The 19,294-nt window shown below is 45.7% G+C and overlaps 1 protein-coding gene across 1 annotated transcript; it reads left to right on the plus strand.

Moving 5' to 3' along the window:
- Positions 1–935: 935 nt before the first annotated feature.
- On the plus strand, positions 936–18,242 carry Sec11c (SEC11 homolog C, signal peptidase complex subunit). The gene is made up of 6 exons (XM_036205021.1): positions 936–1,129; positions 9,763–9,872; positions 13,162–13,311; positions 15,415–15,534; positions 17,343–17,400; positions 18,038–18,242. Exons 1-6 carry the CDS (start codon positions 1,043–1,045, stop codon positions 18,089–18,091), a joined length of 579 nt encoding a protein of 192 aa, XP_036060914.1. The 5' UTR covers positions 936–1,042; the 3' UTR covers positions 18,092–18,242.
- The last annotated feature ends 1,052 nt before the right edge of the window (positions 18,243–19,294 follow it).

The raw sequence follows: 19,294 nt of genomic DNA on the forward strand, positions 1-19,294 counted from the left end.
TATGTATTGCATCCTGAGATTGAAATGCAGATACCATGTAGTTTAGCTATGTCTACCCCTGGTAGAACCTAAGTTTTAATAGGACAAGAATCTTTGCTTGTTTTTTTCTTTTTAAATTGATGTTTCTAAGGTACCTAGGACACCATCAAGTGCATTGTAGCTGCTTGGTAAAAATTTGCGAATAAATGCATAAAACAAAGGATAAAGTGAGTGAGCGAATCAAAGATAACCTAGGACCAGAACTGTGGAAATTCTGGGCTTGGGACTTGAGGCCTATTCCACACTCTACCATTTTACTGTGTGGCTATGGCGTAGACCCTTTCTGGGACTGTACTTCCTAAAGTATAAAATGAGATGGTTACTTATTCATCCAGTGAATGTCCGCTTTGATAACATCTATAGTCACCACGGTTCACAGATTGCTGCTTTGCAATAGAATCCAGCTATTTTTTTCACGGCGCGGTACCCCACAGCTTCAAAACTCCCGCCTCCCCAGGCCCCGCCCACCCGACGTGCCCATCTTGAGGCCCCGCCCCTATTTTTCACTGCCCGCCCGCAGGGCAGAAGCTCCGCCTTTCCTAGCGGCAGTCATCCAATGGCCAAGATACACGGCTAGGTGAAAGCGAGGGAGCTATAGGTGTCCGGCTGGCGCCTGACCAGAGTCTTGGAGTTCCGCTCTTTTCGAGCAGTCACTTCTCCGAGTTTCCACCTAGACAAGCGGCTCACCGCCTACCCCACAATCTCCTAGAAGGGTCGGCTGAAGCTTCAGAGCCCGTTCGCCACGCTCCCCAGGAGCCCTGGGTCTTCACTGGCCGAGGCTCTCCGCCCATAGCACTCTGGAACTTGTAGTTCTCCTTCTCCCAGTTCCACCAGGGCCTATGGGTGAGCTGAGCCTCACGAGACTACGATTCCCAGAAGCCCGCGAGAGACTCTGGTCACGTGGCACCCAGGATGCGGGCTGGTGGGCGGGGCCTGCCGGTGCTCCGCAGCTGTGTGTGACAGAAGGAGCCGGCGGGCCGCCCGGGCCCCCAGAGACCCCACCATGGTACGCGCGGGCGCCGTGGGGACACATCTCCCCACGTCCAGCCTGGACATCTTTGGAGACTTGAGGAAGATGAACAAACGACAGGTATCGGAGGCTCGGGTGGGGGGCGCGCCCGGTGCACCGGGACCCGCTGGCGGCTGCAGGAGTTGGGGTTTCCCCGGTGAGGCTCGCACCGGCAAGGGCAGCTCCGTGTGACCGGAGCTCCCTGGCTTCCGGAGGCCCTGGGTCCAGATCTTCCCAGACCCACGTGTGGGCAAGTGTTTGCATTCCTGCGTGGACGAGAGCAAATTGGGGAGGGGGTGCGGGGAGGGGAGCGCAGTGGATGTCACACGCGCTTGCGGAAGTGAAGAGAGATGACGGAGCGCAAGTGACCGCTGTCTGCGCGTTTGGAGGGCCACTCGGAGAGGAGGGAGCAGCCTTCCCTGTGGCGCCCCGGAGGCCTGGCTGCGCGCCGCCGCCGGTGCAAGTGGCCCAGAGGCAGGCAGAGGGGAAGGGGAGAACTTTCCTACCGTGGGAGCTGGTCAGGGATCCCTCCCAGAGGGCTTTCTTCCGAGTTGGGGGAGGGGTTGGTGTTCCGGGGGCCGTGCGTCGGGACTCAGTGGTGCCTCTGCCTTCTGAGTGGTGCTCAGTCCTTGAAGACCGAATCAACGTCCCTAAGGAGGGTTTCAGAAGTTTCTTCTTACTTTCTGATGCCATCCTTTCGTGCAGCACCATCCTGTATAGAAGGCCATAGGGTTGGGGATGGGGCGGGGGCGGGGGGGGGGGGCGTCCTTGGATAGCTGGGCTTCATTTTTCACTGCTGTGTAAGAAGCCCGCTGAGACGAAGTTTCTTTTTGCGTCCCCCGTCCCCCCACATCTCTAACTCTGCACCATCATTTCTTTCCTCCATCAGCCCGGAAAAGTAGGCTAGGGTAGTCTGTAGTGTAGGTAGGTGCTGTAGTGTCCCGATATCTTGAGTGATGACGCACTGTGGTAAGAAAAGTATGGTCTCTGGTGAAGAGGGTGGAACTTACGGCGTTTTCATGATTTGGATGGCCCTCAGAGTTATCTGTTGCACTACGTAGAGATGGAAGCTATGAGAATGAGAGAGTACAACCTATTTTGGGACACATATCTCCCTTCCCCTCCCTCAGCCCCCCTCTCTCCTCTTTCTCTCCCACTCCTCTTTCCTCTTCTTCTCCCCCCCCCCCCATTTTTTTCTGAAGAATTTCGGAAAAATGCAACCATACGGTACTGTTTGGTGACTTGGATTTTCTGAAGTGATTAAGATCTGGTTGTGTCTAGCTGTGCTGATGAGCTTCTGTGGTCTGTGTGGCTCAGAGGAGTTTTAGTAGGGACTCACACTAGCTTGGAACAGCAATAACTAATGCCCCAAGGGCGGACACTGGTCATAGGAAGAACTGCTTTATTTTAAATTTAGATGATTGGATGGAGTTTTAAAATCTTTGGTACTGATTACTAACGGCTATCATTGCAGACTATCAGAGGGGGCCTCAGATGAATGTATCAGTTCCTCACTCGGTTTGGCCGTCAGATCTCTTGGGTCAGTAGCTTGTTGTGTTGCTTGTTTTGACGGTCTACTAATAAAAATTCATAAGCTCAGTTTCTGTACTTCCTTTTAATGGTTGGGGGGAAGAAACTTGTCTTTGGCTTGCTTCTGACTCTTCCCCCTTCATAACAGGGTCCTCTGACACCTTGTCAGACCTTGAAGCAGGACCCCCTTTCTCTACTGCCCCCACTTAATAAATAAGAGCCACATGCAAGACAAGGGCTCTTTGTATCTGCAGCGAGGAAGAGAGGAAGTAATGCAGTGACTGGTGTTTTTGCTGCTCTGTGGCCAGAATATCTGGCCTGAAATGTTTGCTTAAAACTCCTTGCAAGTGGCTGATTCCAGTGATTTGGGTGTGGGCTTGCGTTAAGGCTCTGTTGGGGTCCTTATTTGGTGAGCCAAAATGAGGTGCAACACACGGCATCATGCAAATGTGATGAGGTATATTTGGAATGGGTTCAGCTGATCTGTAGTTTGGTCAAAATTAAGGTTTTAGATTCCTGGTTGCCAAACCTGTGCTCAGATTTGTGGATACCTTAATGTTAGGGTGTCTGAAGTATGACCCGTGGTTTTGTAGTGAGTTCGATTGTTAGGTTTTTGTGTATTTGCTATCTCTTTAGCTTTTCTCAAAAGAAGTGTTGTAAGGAATCAATTTTATTACCTCACAGTGATCTGTTTTTAAGCACAGAGAATCATACTGGAAAACGTGTTCTTAACTCAGAGTTCTTATTAAGTAAGTGCTAAGAGCTAATAATTTGCTTTTTGTTGAGATAGAGACTGGTGATCTGAAAACCTATCAAAAATTGGCAGTTCTTATTTAAAATTGTGGTTTGGGACTTTCCCAACCAGATCTGTAGTTCATAATGAAACAGCCGTTGTGTACACACACTGTTCTCAAACATAGCAGCTGGAGAAGATTTGTAGCCAGTAACATCTTCTTTTAGAAGCTGTGGTTTAAGGGGGTCCACTTAGCACACCTCTTTTTTGCTCTCTTGGGAATATAGTGCTAGTTTCATAATGAGCAAATAGACACAATAGCCAATTGGTTAAAAATGGTTCATGGCTTTAGTATTGAATTATATTTCTATTTCTACTTTTATATTGATTGCACCATGTTGGAACTCAGTCCAAGAATGGGGTTGTGTGGGGATTCTGAGTGCCCGTGAGAAAACTCCAACAAGAGTCTTGTGACTTTTTTTTTTTTTTTTTTCAAAACACAGAGTTGTTCTTGGAATGTGTTTTTGTGCTCCTCCTAGGTGTCAATGATAGGAGTGAGTTCACTTCAGCTGTTGTTATTTATATGCCTCTATGGAAAAGCATGTTTTTGCTACGTATGGCTTGTCTTGTGATTGAACCCCTTACTCATGTGATTCTTCTTAACCCTCAGAGTATAAATTTTGTCTGATGCTCTGAATAAAGTTGGTGATTGCATGATACTTTAGTCTGCCTCATTTTTAGGCCCCCGCTTTCCCAGGTTCACACTGCTGACTAGAGTGGTAACAGCACCAAGATACCGTAGGTTACTTTTACATTTCCTTTTCTGTCCTACTTTGAGTTGAACCTTTTGCGATGACTTCAAATCACCTCTTTTCGCCAGGTGGTCAAGAGACACTCTTGAGTACTGCTTTCCTTTTGTTACATCATCTCAATACATTTTCATGTCTTATTATTCCTCAAAATGATGATTTTAATAGCCATAGATTAGATTTTTGGAACCAGTCCATGCTTACTGTAGACATTTTGAAGAAGTGACTTAGGGTGTCTGTTGCTATGATGCAACACTATAATCAGAATCAATTTGAGGAGGAAAGGGTTCATCAGTTCATCTTACAACTTGTAGTGCATCACCTAGGGAAGTCAGGGCAGGAATTCAGGACAGAAACTTGGAATCGGAAACTGAAGCAGAAGCCATGGCGGCATGGCTTTCTCAGCCTGCCTTCTAACATCTGGGATGACCAGCCCAGGGGTACAACTGCCCACAGAGAGCCAGGTCCCACCCCCACATCCATCATCAATGAGGAAAATTCACCACAGGCTTGCCCACAGGCCATTCTGGTGAAAGCATTTTCACAATCGATGTTACCTCCTTCCTAATGGCTCTAGCCTGTGTCAGGTTGACATAAAACTAGCCAGCACAAGAAGAAAATCAATGCTTGGGGCTGAAGAAATGGCTCAATCTGGAAAGTGCTTGCTTTACTGAGTTTGACCCATCCCCACCTCAGAAACCTATGCAAAAGATCCAGTGATGGATGCTGTAATCTCAGGGCTGGAGACGTGGAGACAGGCAGATCCCTGAAGCTCTCCGGCCTGCCAGTCTACTCAAGGCTAGCAAGAAACCTTTCTCAAAAATTAACGTGGGTGGTGTCTTAATTAGAGTTTTTATTGCTGTGAAGAGACATCACAGCAACAACTCTTACAAAGGAAAGCACTTAATTGGGGCTGGCTTACAGTTCAGAGGTTTCGTGGTGGGAGGCATGGCGTCACACAGGCAGGCATGGTGCTGGAGAGGTAGCCGAGAGTCCTGCATCTGGATCAGCAGGCAGGAGGAAGAGAGAGTGACACTGGGCCTGGCTTGAGCATTTGAAACCTCAAAACTCACTCCCAGTGGCACACTGCCTCCAACAAGGCCTTACCCCCTAATAGTGCCTTTATGGGGGACTTTATGGGGACCATTTTCATTCAAACCACCACAAATAGCATCCTGAGAAAAGACACCTGAGGTTGATCTTTGGCTTCCACACACATGAGCATCTGTACTCACACACCCAGAAAAGCAGTGACTTGTAACTATCCTAAGTGGCCTTAGACCACCTCCTTGTGCTTATGGTTTGCCCAAGGTCTTATTGCAGTTGCTTAGTGTTTGATACTGAAGTTGTCTACTCATTATTTGAAATAGTGGGGTAACCTGCCATTTCCTACTTTCCCCTCATTATTAGAAATAAGACTGATACAAGTATCTTTGGAGCCTAATTTCTTATCTGTTTTAGATGGAATCCTTACAAGCAGGAATCCCAGGCTGATAGTAATCTCTTGATATTAATGCTAGTTGAGAGTACTTACATTAACTTGCATTCTCCCACAATGTAGCTTTTGTTACTAGTCCTGGGTGTTAGCATTAAAAAACCTGAAACTTTATATTTGCAGGGAAGGAGGGAGGGTTATGGATTCGAACCTTTCAAGTGTTTACTTGCTGCTTATACTTCCTCACTGGAAAAGTACAGCCTTAAGTTTTACCTCATGCTGGCATTATAGTTTCCTTATAGCTGATTTGTCTATATTCAGTGTTTATTAAAGGTGTTTGTCATTGTTTAGCAAGTTGAATGCTGACTATTTCCAGACCTGTGTTGAATATTGAGAATACAGTTCTGAACAAGGTGTGAAATGATCCCTGCCATTGTGAAATTCACAGTCTAGTGTGAAAGACAAGTGAGTATATGTATAACTGATGATGGGTGCTGTAAGGCTACAGTGAGAACAGGAAACAGGAAGAAGAGGCCAGCCTATGGCAAAGACTGACAAGCTCCAGTGCCTTGTCAGCTTTTATACAGTTTGATTGGCACATAGCCGTGTGAATTCTTTTAGATATTGTCTGTGGCGACGTTCTAAATCCAATAGCAGAGCTAAGTGGCTTTGATAGTTATTATGTGGCTTACGAGCCTAAACTATTTACTATCTGGCCCTTGAAATGGAAAGTTTGCTGACTCCTGGTCTAGTACATAGAGGAAGGCTTCCCTTGGGCACTGATGTTGAAAGTGGGACTTGAGAATGGGTGAGCTTTGGATATGCCAAGAGTCCAGGGAAGGTGCTTTCTGGGCAGAGCAAACCACTGGGTAAAGGGCTTGAAGTAGAAAGGCATGTGTACAGTTTAAAGCACTGTTAGATCCCACAAGTGTGGCTGGCATGGTGAGTTTCACCAGCTAAAGCTGGGGAGTGTGGGGATCTGGCAGGGAAGGGGCCTCTGAGGCCGTATTAAGAGAGTGGGCTGCAACTGAAGGGCGTCTGCAGAGCACAGAGGTGGCCAGAGAACACTGAAACAAATGTGGATGTGGAGTGGATTAGAAGACTCGTGGATGCTCTTCCAGTGACCCAGTGGGGCTCTGTGAGTGACTCGGTGAGAGATACGGCCGTGGAACTACTTTGCTTCTCAGAGAGGCTCTGATGTGAAGTCTTTGAGTCACCTTTAGAGATGCCCAGTCACTCAGACAGTTGGGAACCTTGGCGTTGGGGGCAGTTAGCATGCTGGTGCTGATGGCATTGAAGGTTCAGGTGGAGAAGGAGAAGCTGGCAGCAGGATAGAGTGCAGAGTGGATGGAGTCTTTAGCTAGGGCAGCAGCGGCTCCTTCAGACCTTGGCCTGGGAAGGAGAAGGCATGCCAACAGTGGAAGAAGCCTAGTATGGAGGAAGAGGTCACGGTGGAGTGGCAGAAGCTCATTGGATGGGAAAGATGTGGGATGGTGGGCCAGTCCCTTCCCACTCATCCTCCCGCACCCGAAATCTCTCAGCTGATGTGCAGGAAACATGGAAGCTGGTGTTTCCCACTGTGGATTCAGTTGGACAGCTTTCCCGTGTGATTCCAATGTGTAGACGTTGCTGAGAACAGGAGTAAAACACAGTGGTCTCAAGCTAGCAGCTTCAGTGTCATCTGGAAGCTTCTTAGAAATGCTTTTCTCCAGCCTGCGATGATTGCAGTGTGTGTTGAGAGCTACTGCTGTGAAGGATGGTGTGTACACACTTAGAAGTCAGGGCCCTGGAAGGCCACCCAGCACTTCCCTGCTAGGCCTTCCTCAGCGGCCTTGGCTGCATTTCTGCAGGCCATGTGCATCTTAAAACATATTTTGTTGTATATTAAACTGTGTTTTTAAAGTTCACATTTATTAACTTGTCACTTTATGGGGTATGGTGTGAAGTTTCAGTCATGTTTACATTGTGTGATGATTAAACCACAGTGATTAGTGTATCTGTCACCTCAAACATTTATCATTTATTTATGGTAAAGCTCTAAAAATCTTGTCATTATCTCTAAAATACACAGTACACTCCACTGTGCTAGAACACCAGAACCCAAAACCAGTCCACTTCTCCACATTGTTTCAGTTAAAGTTAAATTTGCAATAGAAATGATGTTCAGAGTCACATGATCTGGCTCCTGTTTCAAACTTACTCCAAAAGAAAGTGTGCAAAGCTGATATGTACTTAAGTTTTTTTTGTTTTTTTTTTTTTTGAGCTGAGGACCGAACCCAGGGCCTTGCGCTTGCTAGGCAAGCAATCTACCACTGAGCTAAATCCCCAACCCATTTTTTTTTTTTTTTTTGGTTTTTTCGAGACAGGGTTTCTCTGTAGCTTTGGAGCCTGTCCTGGAACTCACTTTGTAGACCAGGTTGGCCTTGAACTCACAGAGATCCACCTGCCTCTGCCTCCTGAGTGCTGGGGTTACAGGCGTGTGCCAGCACCACCCGGCTTCAAGACAGGATTTAATTTAGCTAATTTCACTTCTTTTGAAACGCACTAAAGGAGATGCTTAGTCATCAACTATTTCAAGATAGGGAGTCCAGGCAAGGAAACAAGATCACCCAGGTTCTAGGAACTGGAAGACAGGAAAAAATGGTAACTGAAGTAGTCTGGGAAAGTAAAATGCTGAGAGGAAAGATGCTATCCTATGACACAGAATCCTTCCAGACTCAATTGCTTGCAACTGATGTCTCTAGAAGTGGAATAGGAAAAGAGGACAGGCTGAAGTAGATCCCCTCCTTTCCCTAAAACTGAGATGTGTGAGATACCCAGTCCTACCCAGATGGAAGGCTGAAATCTTACCCCTGCAAAGATAAGCAGAAGTATGTGGAGTAAAGGCCCCAGGCCTGTGGAAGGTATGGACACACTGTGCGCATGCTGTGTGCCAAGCATTGAAAACTTAGGTGAGGGGAAGAGTCCTGAAAGAACAGCTCTCAGCTGTCCGTGTCCAGGTACCTAGAGAATTTAGGACCAGAGAGGAGGGATCACTGAATTAGAGATACGACCTTGAAGTGATTTCCATTCCAGGGTGGATGATGGTCCAAGGGAAGGGAAGAAGGTTGCTGGAGATGGGTCCAGGGCTGAGACAACAGCATCCACATGGTTCTGCAAATCATGATACTTCCAGGGCCTGGGGGAGGGAGATTGAGGCAGATAGGTACCAAAGTCAGGTGCCTTTTTGCGCCGCAGGATGGGCAGGGCCTGAGGAACTTATCTCTTACGTAGTGTTAAGAAGGGTAACTTTAGTTGATGTAGCCTCATGAAGTATGGAGGGCATTCAGCTGACAGTTCAGCTACTGTTGGAAGGGGTTGGGATGTGTACAGATGTTGGTTTGCCCTTCAGTCTCCAGGGTTGGCAGGTATGGCAGGCAGCTGTGGCAACGAAGAGGCTGTACCTTAGCACAGGTGCAGGAGTTGACTTCAGTGACCTGTGTCCTTAACCAAATATTTACTGTTCACTTTTTAAAGTATTTATGGAGCATTTAAACAAACAGGTATTTTAAAGTTTTGTTTCCAAACATTTAAAGGAAAGTTGTTGTTCTTGTTTTTTTCAGAAGCAGAGGCCTGCTGGTTGAGCCCTATAGTACTGTTCAGCGTCCTTTTGAAGGTGCAGTTTAGGAGAAGTTACATTAGATGTGGCAGCCGAGGCTGAGCTGCATCTGTGCTGAGCTGTAGTGGAGGCTGCCAGGGGTTGAATGCTGCTAGGAGAAATGTTTAGTGTTTGAGGTGCTGGGAAACCCCAGAGCGATTACTAGCCTCCTTGGGAAAATCTTCAGTCATCTGAAGCCAAGTGCTCGAATTTGGGAGCTAGCAAGCAGGTGCTTAGATGCTCTGTCCAGTGTGTTTGAGGTCATTAGGCCCCACTGCCAGTGGCAATAGAGCCCCCTTGTTGTATGGGGCTATTGCAGCTGAGGAGTGTGTAGCAATCACTTGGGCAGAGTCCATGACTGATCAAGCTGATCAGATAACTGTTTCCCCCCCTTTCCTCACAGACTGTGAGGTGAGGTTTGGAAGACTTGTCCTGTGACTAGAAGCTGAAATACTCCTTGCCCTAAAACCGTGCCTTGTTCATTTTATAAGTACCTCCAGGCTCTGTTGTGTGAATATTGAATACTCTGTCATCAGTGTTTTCACTTGGGTTTGGCCTTTTTCGTTCCAGCTCTACTACCAGGTTTTAAACTTTGCCATGATCGTGTCTTCTGCGCTCATGATATGGAAAGGCTTAATTGTTCTCACGGGCAGCGAGAGTCCCATCGTGGTGGTGCTGAGGTAGGTCCTGACCCTGGCCCTCATCCCATCACACCACTTCCCTGAGACCAAGGAGCCAGGCGCCTTGTATGACAGCTGTGAGTTCAGACTTTAATCGGATAAACTGCTTGACCTTCTTTATCGAAGACTATTGGGAGTGGTTTGTTTTTTCTGGGATTTATTGACCCACCCCCCCCCCCCCCAGCATTGGGTTTTTTTCGAGTCAGGGTTTCTCTGTGTTGTTTTGGTGCCTGTCCTAGATCTTGCTCTGTAGACCAGGCTGGCCTCGAACTCACAGAGATCCTCCTGGCTCTGCCTCCCAAGTGCTGGGATTAAAGGCGTGCGCCACCACCACCCGGCGGAAAAATGTTATTTTTTTTAAAAATGATGTTCTAGAGCAGTGGTTCTCAACTTCCCTGATGCTGCAACCCTTTAATACAGTTCCACATGTTCTGGTGAGAATAATATTTTTGTTGCTACTTCATAACTGTTATTTTGCTACTGTTATGAATTACAATGTAAATATCTGTGTTTTGCGATGGTCTTAGGCGACCCCATGAAAGGGTCGTTTGGTCCCCAAAAGGGTTATGACCCACAGGTTGATAATACTGCTTTAAAGCTTGCTGATGTCTGCGCTTTTAGTATATTGGAATCCCAGTTCAGCAAAGTGGGATAATGCATTACTGGTGTACGAACGGACCTTTACACCTAACTGGTTTAAAACATTAAGCAATGCCCAGTAGAACGAGTGTGTATCCCTCCAGTTTGCAGCAAGTGTCAGGAGATGCCAATGCCTCTATCTCCTGGAGACTGCTATGCTTATGAAAATGTATCTGCTTTAGAAGAGTGAACATTGTCAACTTCATGAGGCCATAAAGTTATTTGAGGGGAAACCGTCAGTCCATTTGAAACCAAATGGCCCTGTTTGGCAGCCAGCAGGTGCATCAGGGCGCTTTGTCCATGTGTCTGACATCATTAAGTCTCACTGTTGGTAACAATAGAGCCTCTTTGTTGTGTGGCAGCAGAAGGGGGCTGATTGTGGTCACTTGATCAGAGTCATAGCTAACCAGTCCAGGAGCCAAGGTCACACGATGGGGCTTTTGCTCCCAAACCAGTACCTTTCCTTCCCCTGGGCTCTGCTGCCAGACCATAGATCTGCAGCTGTGTTTATACTTCCCAGGGCTCCTTTGTGTGACTAGCCAAGGAGTGGATTTGCAGTTTTCATAAATGTAAATGCCTGAGGAAGTGTCACTCACAGAGGAGCAGAGGGATCCTTGACTTATCAGTGTTGACACAGTGTTTCAGGAGTGCCCTGGGCCCTGTGGGGACCAGGCTCCCGCATTCCGGCCACCATAGCTCTGCTTCAGTTGGAGTAGCTCCGCTTTATGGCCTTAGGGGGTTATGCTTCCGGTCAGAGGGTATTCGAAGGATGAAGGATGAAGCTTGGAGGGTTTTGTTTTGTTTTGAGAGGGCTTAGGATGTCATTCAGTGGTAAAGCAAATCATAGCACGTTCAAGGTCCTGAGTTTTATCCTTAGCAAGGGAGTAGGAGGAAGGAAGCAAGGGAAGAAAGCAGAAATGAAAAGCTTTTTAGGAGAAGGGGGCTAGGGATGGAGCTCAGAGGCCAAGCATGTGTGAGGCATGTGTGAAGCAGTGTGCTCAGTGTTCAGAGGTAAGAAGGAGAGGAGGACTCTAAATGGCCCTTTCATGAAGAGGCCCATTGAGGTCAAGTCTCAAGTATTCCAAGATCATCTTTGGTAGAGCAACCCTGGATCAAAGATCACCAGGTTCCTCCCGATCACACATGCACACACAGATATTCCTGTGAAAGGGCAGTACACAGGGACTTTTTTTTTTTTTTTTTAAGCATCCTTTATAGTTTTAAAGCAGTCTGATGTGAAGTCATGAGCTGGTAAAGTCCCTGTGTTGCTGGGGGTCCCTCGCCATGGGAGAACACCTGCCAGTTGATGTTACTAACTTGGAGAGTTGCTGGACTGCAGGGCCCTCTCTCACCCCTGGTGCTTTGGGAGGGGGTGTCTTGGTCAGTGCCATCCATTGTCACGACCTAGAACGTTTTTCTAACACTGCCTCCCTGCTGGTGGCTCTGGGAAATTTGTTGAAGGAATAAAGATGAAGCCACTGATGGAGAAATGAGGCATCTTGGCTGTTGTACTATAAAAGAAGACTAGAGTCTGAAGCCCAGCCCCCTTTAAAGAGGAGGACACAGTTAGATTCTATATTGGGGCCAAATTTGTTTTACCCGGCCGTTCTCTTCCTCTTCCTCAGTCAGTTCTGCCGTCCGCCCTTTCCCCTTCGCGCTCAGCTTTCCTGGTTAGCGTGCCAGGTCTGATCCTATACACACAGCGCTGGTGTCATTTGAACACTGGGCCCCGCACTGTATCTCTTCCCTGCCTTCTGTCTGCTGGGAAGCTTGTAGGGCACCGGTACTGGGTGGTTGGAAGGAGGCCGAGCTTCATGAACCACACTCTCCTTTAAAGGCCCCAGGGCTTCCATTAGCCTGTTTCTTTCTCTTTCCTGATGAGCAGACACTGCTAGCTCATCCTTGGCTGCCCAGCTCCTATGAAGTTATATTTACAGCTCTTATTCTTTTCCTATGCATTACATTTCAACTTTCAGTTCCCAGGAGATTGCAGTTTTCTTTGAATACAGCAGAGATTTTGGTATAGATTTGAACTATTACCATGAAGATTATGTAGTCTTCCACACCAATAATACTTGTTAGCATTGGGCTTTTGTAGCACATGGCCGAGGTTGAAGCTGCAAGAGGCCAAACTGGGTTCAGATTTTGTTCCAGCTCTCAGCATGCTTTAGGACAGGGCCTGCTCTCTAAGTCTATTTGTTTGTTTGTTTCTCATTCCCTGAAAGATTCTGCAGTGTTGTGGGTGCTGAGACTGTGCTATGACATGAAGGGACGGCCCTAGACGTTAACCAGAACTAACAGTGTGCAGCTCCGAATGAAATGTATTTGTGGAGGTGGGACTTTTTTTAAGGCCATAAGTAGGCAGCTTTTACTTCAGAGTCGACACTATTCTTGGTTCAGCTCCAAAGCATGCTTGTTCAAGGAGTGAGAAACAGACAATGGGATAGGCTGAGCAAAGGACCTGCGAGCCCACTTTCCATGCCTGAACCCAGCCTAAGTAGAAAGCATTTCCCTATCTGAGCTGGAGGAAACCTGCCAGGCTTGGCAAGCAGCACCCTTTGTGAACATGGATTCAACTACGGCTGGGAGTTTACCTTTACTATCCTTTGGACACTGGGTACCCTGACGGTGACTTTATGTTTCTTTCCAGTGGCAGTATGGAGCCGGCCTTTCACAGGGGAGATCTGCTGTTCCTCACAAACTTCCGGGAGGATCCCATCAGAGCTGGTGAAATAGTTGTTTTTAAAGTTGAAGGAAGAGACATTCCGATAGTTCACAGAGTAATCAAGGTTCATGAAAAGTAAAGAGGCTTTATTTGCTTTTATTTTGGTATTGTACATTTCGGTAGATGGTTTTAAAGATTAGTGAGAAAAATTGAAAGATCCAGATTTGTTCTCCTTCTGCCATTTATTAACTGGGAAACTGCACCAGTGACCTGACTCTTTCTGTAAACCGGGAGGGGTGGGATTTCACCCACAATAACTCCTAGGGCAATTACGAGAGCTAAGTGAGAGAATGTTTCCTAAAACACGTAAAGCCAAAAACCAAACCCAGACTGCCGCACAAATGTAAGGGCTGGGTGATATTAGTTGTCTGAAGGAGTCTCGAAGAAGACCACACCGACCAGATGGGTTACTTTGACACCAGAAGTTTCTTCTGACGTGTAGTAAAGCTAGCTGTTTCCCTGTGTCACTGTGGCCAAAGTGGCATTATTAGCAGTCACTTCAGCCCTTGGTGGGTGAAAACCTCCTTTCCCAGCGCACCTCATAATTTGGCGTAATATGTCCTGCATTAGTTCTGCCCCCCCACCCCAAGCCAGCCTCACCTTCTCCTTAGGGGGCATGGATGACCCAAGATCTTAATAGCATCTGATTTGAAAATGAAGACATTTAATTCTAGTACAGATACAGAAAGCTTTCATGTGTGAGAGAGAGAGAGAGATTGCATTTTATAGACTTGGTGTTCGCCTTTACCTTTGTGCAGGTTTTACATTGGCATTTTGTGTACGTGGTTTATAAAGTTAAATATAGACACGTCTGTGTTTTAAAAGATGGTGAAGTTTCCGCCATGGGAGAGAGGTATGAGCAGGATAATGAGAGACCGGGTCTTAGAGTGACTTCTAGTGTTGGGTATGCATGCCCTTCTCTGCTTCCAGGGCCACTTAAAGTACCCACCTTATCGCACTGACCATTGGACTAATCCAGAGTCGGTGCAGGCTGCTCAGACGCAGGCGTCGTTTGAATGGTTACATGCCATCTACTTGCTAACTTCCTGAGAAGAAGCAGGGATGGTGCGACAGGGCTTCCACCTCATTTGAAAATCATTTCTAAAGATGGAACCGTGTTCAGAGTTGGGGCAGTGATGACTTTTTGCTGCGACTTCCACAGATGTTCTTCCTCTTGAATCTATACAGCCATCACTACAAATCAGCTTGTTCCTTTAGACACGGTTTCAGATGCTTGCAGCCTCTGAGCCCCTTGCCTCATCCTAATAGTGCCCATTTTCATTTGTCTTTTGAAAGACTCCCTCTTTATAAACTACACAGTGCTACAGGTTTGTATTTCCGGACCCAGGTTTACAGTGCACGCCCATTTAGAACGCTTAATGAATCCCGCCTCTCTGCTGACTCTGTCTGCTGCCGTTCGTGACTGTTTCCCTGCAGATGGGATTTACACCACTGTGCTCAGTGGTGAAGGAAGTAAAGCATTAATAGTTCTCCATTTGGGAAGCTCAAGGTCAGTTAAAAAGCACGGCCACATTTAAATCACCTTACCCACAGATCTCTGTGGTTCGGGCAAGTTCATACGTGGACTGAGTAAGAGTGAGATCCATCCTAACGTTTTTTCCGTGAGGGATAAGAAGGGGTGAGACAGTTCAAGTGCAGGTCAGTAAGTCAACTTCAGCTGATGTCTGGCAGAGTCAGACTTGAGAGGGACAACTGAGGTGAGTATGGGAACATCCCTCCCAGTCCCGTTTTGGAGTGCTGCGGACCCACAGGGCCTAGTCCCATGATCTTGCCCACTAATAATAATACTGATGCTCTTGTTTCTGGATTACAAGTAAGTTAAGTACCAGCAGCCCTGGTTCCAGTGTAAGAATGCCAGAGTAAGAAGTGATGTTGTGTACCGGTGTTGCCTTCCCATTGCCCTGGCATTTGCTCTGTGTTTTGGTTGTCAGGGTTACTTGAATGTTTTGGAATGTAAGTCCATGAAATTATCATTAGATCTGTGCTTCAGCTGGGTGGTTATCTGTAAGCAATCAACTTAGACCAACAAGAGGTCAAGTCTTCCTCAATTGCTTTCTAAATACTGCTGTCTGGCTGTAATGTCTGCGTTAAACTAATATGTTTTTAATGATGCCGTGCTGAGAATGACTTCTGAGAGGACGTCATTTTGCTTTCCAGAGATAATGGAGACATCAAATTTCTGACTAAAGGGGATAATAATGAAGTTGATGACAGAGGCTTGTACAAAGAAGGCCAGAACTGGCTGGAGAAGAAGGACGTGGTGGGAAGAGCACGAGGGTGAGGATGAACTTGTTGTTACACAGAAGCTTCAGACACCAGGAAACACTTAAACATGAAGAGACTGAGCTCATAAGACAATAGCCATTTGTCACAAATGTGACACATCCGCAGTGTTGTAAGCAGGTCTAAGGTGTGCTTGGAAGACTAATAAAGAAACCTCAAGCCTGGGCTATACAGTGAGACCCTGCTTTCAACAAAACATGTTCAAGGGCTGGAGAGGTGGCTCAGCGGTCTAGAACACTGGCTGCTCTTCCAGAGGACCCAGGTTCAATTCCCAGCACTTCCACAGCAGCTCCAGTCTGGGGGATCTGACGCCCTCTTCTGGCCTCCTGGGGCACTGCACACACTGGTACAGGCATACAAACAGGGAAAGCACTCATGCATATAAACAAATAATTTTGTTAATGAAGAAAACTTAAAGCTATCCAAGGACCTCAAAACTGTAACTGAATTGGAATATATTACCTATGTCCTGGATTTAATTCTATTCCAAAACATACCTTCACCTAAAGATTAGTTATTTGGGGGCATTTTAAATGCCAATGACTAGAAATCCTCCAAGAGATGGCCTCTGATTAGCATTTCAGTGACTGTTCTGGACACTCTACTAATAGATGTGAGCACATATTACAATCCAGTTAAGGAAGGATTGAGCCTTTATGTCCAACAGTAAGTGGAAGTAGCTTCTTGTGTCAAATCTACAGCTTTACCCTTTTAAGTGGCCAAATGCTGTTCTTTTGGTACCCACAATTCCATATGCAAGCATCTAGAAAGACTTTTTGTGGTAGACGTTTGGACTGTTTTCCTATTTGCTTCTCATAATTAGAAAGTTTGTGGTAAATTTTTAATGCATGATCATTTTAAGAATTAATTATTATTTACACTGTACAGAATGTATCTCATTTTAAAAAAAGTTAGTGAAGAAGATGCTTCCCCTCTCTTACTGACCCAGTTATACATATTAATAATCAATGGAGTTGAAAACCCCTCTTAGAAATGCCCACTTGCTGTCTCCATCTCACTGGTCACACAAGGCAGGACGACAGCTTCTGTGTGGAAGGGTCATCTTTATTGATCAGGTGCTGATGCAGGGTTCTCGCCAAGCCTCCCCCACTTTCCTCTGCTGCACTTACTCAGGTGTCTGCAGGGAGACAAGGGCAGCTCCCTGCTAGCCAGTCCTGTATTTCTAATGCACATGAAGGCCACTGACAGGAGAGAGGCAGACCATTGTGTGTTGACTGGAAGGTGCTGTGGACATGGCACCTGCTTCTTATTAGCAGTCTGAGTCTGAGTCTGAGTAAACTCATTGGCTACACTTGGAAAGCACTGACATGAAAATCATGATTATTTAAACTCTGGATGGTTTTCTGTGTGCTTTCTAGCTTTATTTGTTGCTGGTTTCTTTTCAGGTCATATAAATCTTTTGCTTTTTATTTTGAAACTTTTCAAGTAGCTGTTTTTACATAGGCCACCTGAAAATACTTTTCTTCCTAAAATCAAAATCAGCTAGATTTATGGAAGTTGCTTATTCTACTTGTACAAGTGGTTCAACTAATTATTTTAATGGTACTGAGAACAGCCAAAGAGCCTTGCTGCTCAAACCACTTAAAACCCTCCCAGCCTTTAGCGAGCATACGCTTTGCTGCTCAAGCTTTGAGAAAGAGTGGGCACTGGCCTCACAGGCTAGCCAGTGGTGTGCCATGGGAAGACTGGTGTCCTGAGGCCAATGTGTAGAGCAGTAAATGCTGTATCATCATGTAGTAAACCAATTTTTTTATTTCTTGCTTTTCATTCCCACAATTTAGGTTCTTACCTTATGTTGGTATGGTCACCATTATAATGAATGACTATCCAAAATTCAAGGTAGGAATTTATGTGTGTGTGTGTGTGTGTGTGTGTGTGTGTGTGTGTGTGTGTTTATGTGTGTTTACTAAATTTTTAAATATTGGAGCTTTTACCTGTGCAGCTGTAAATAGGAAGTCATCATAAAATGTTTTGCCATTGCTTTTTCTGTGGAGCATTTGTAATTTACCTACAAATTAACATAATAACCTAAATTATTAACATTTAAATTAGTTATTTAAAACAGCTACTTTTATATTAGCTATGTTATAAAATGGTGCTTATAGGAGTGTTGATTATTATGGAAAATTTTTAACCTAAACTGAAATAGCATCAAAACCCTGGTCATATTTATCAACCAACTTCAGCAGAAATGGCATTTCTATTTTAAAAAATTGCTTGAAAGACAATAGGGAATCTACAAAGGATAGGCATTAGCTGTGTTTGTCAGGTATTTGATCTCAAGTCATCAGTATATTTTTGGGTATCCATTCAGTGTGCATTGAACAGCTCATTTGGAGAACAAGGCGTGTGGGAGAGAGGTCATCCTTTGAGTTTGTCCTCAGTCCAGCATTGAGCAGGCTTCATCTGAATACATTCGTAAGCCCCAGTTTATTTGTAGATCTCACGATGATTTTCCATTGTGCTTTCTTTACAGTATGCTCTTTTGGCTGTGATGGGCGCATATGTGTTACTAAAACGTGAATCCTAACACAAGAAGTGGTTCCTGGGACCAGATTGAAATGAATTCTGTTGAAAAAGAGAAAAGCTAATATATTTGCAACGTTCCACTTTCTGTATAAAGGGAAACCAGGTGGAGATGTTTTTGTCTTGTCCAAATAAATGATTCACCAGTAAAGATGGCTTCCTTTTGTGGCCTCTGATTGGAGTCTGCTCAGTCTCTGAGCTGCTGGAGGTAGTGGCTCCTACAGAGCATGGGGTCAGCAGCACTTCTAGACACTGGGCAGTGTGTTGGGGCCTGGCCTGTAGGAGGTGACATGGCATAGTCCGTATGATACAGTCCTAGTAACTGGTTTCAAAAATAGAGCTCCCGAGTTTGCAGAGTGATGTGTCTGAGGGAAACAAGCTCTTCAAAGAGGGTGACTTTTTATTCATTCATGCATAATCTGATAAACAAATGAAGTCCACAGCCTTTTAGGAGGAGGAGATGCAATCTGCTTTGTTTTTGTGATATATTTTGGGATGGTTTGTGCAGCTATTTAAAGTATCCAGTAAATTATAAAAACAATGTGGAAGCTGGAGAGATGGCTCAGTGGTTAAGAGAGCTCACTGCTCTTGCAGAGGACCCAGGTTTGGTTTCCAACACCCATGTCAGGCAGCTCATGCCCTCTGGCTTTCTCAGGCACCTGTACACACATGGTACACATACATTCACATGGCAGATATGCATACACATAAATAGACAGATGAATAAATAGATATAAAACAGTGCATACACCTTTGAAAAAAAATAAAAGAATACAGAAGCAAAGGGAAATCATTCTTTTTTTCACCCTTTTCCATTTCTCAGGGATGTCTGTGGTGGAGTTAGCGGTTTCTACTCTAAATAGCCCTGTACTGAAAGCAGTCTCTCATTGAAATACCAAGGAGGTACTGAGACTCCTGCCACTGTCTTATGTAACGAGTTATCTGCAGTCCAGCCCGGGCCTGCAGCTACTCAGACCCAAATAAACACACAGACACATATATATTATTTAAACTGTTTGGCCTAATGGCTCAGGCTTCTTGCTATTGAGTTCTTATATCTTAAATTAACCCATTTCTATAAATCTATACCTTGCCATGTGACTTGTGGCTTACCGGTATCTTTTACATCTTGCTTCTCATTGCGGAGGCTGGCAGCGTCTCCTGACTCAGCCTTCTCAGGATTCTACTCTCTGCTTGTCCCACCTAT

This window comes from Onychomys torridus, chromosome 13 (genome assembly GCF_903995425.1).
Source record: "Onychomys torridus chromosome 13, mOncTor1.1, whole genome shotgun sequence".
In the NCBI taxonomy this organism is placed as follows: domain Eukaryota; kingdom Metazoa; phylum Chordata; class Mammalia; order Rodentia; family Cricetidae; genus Onychomys; species Onychomys torridus.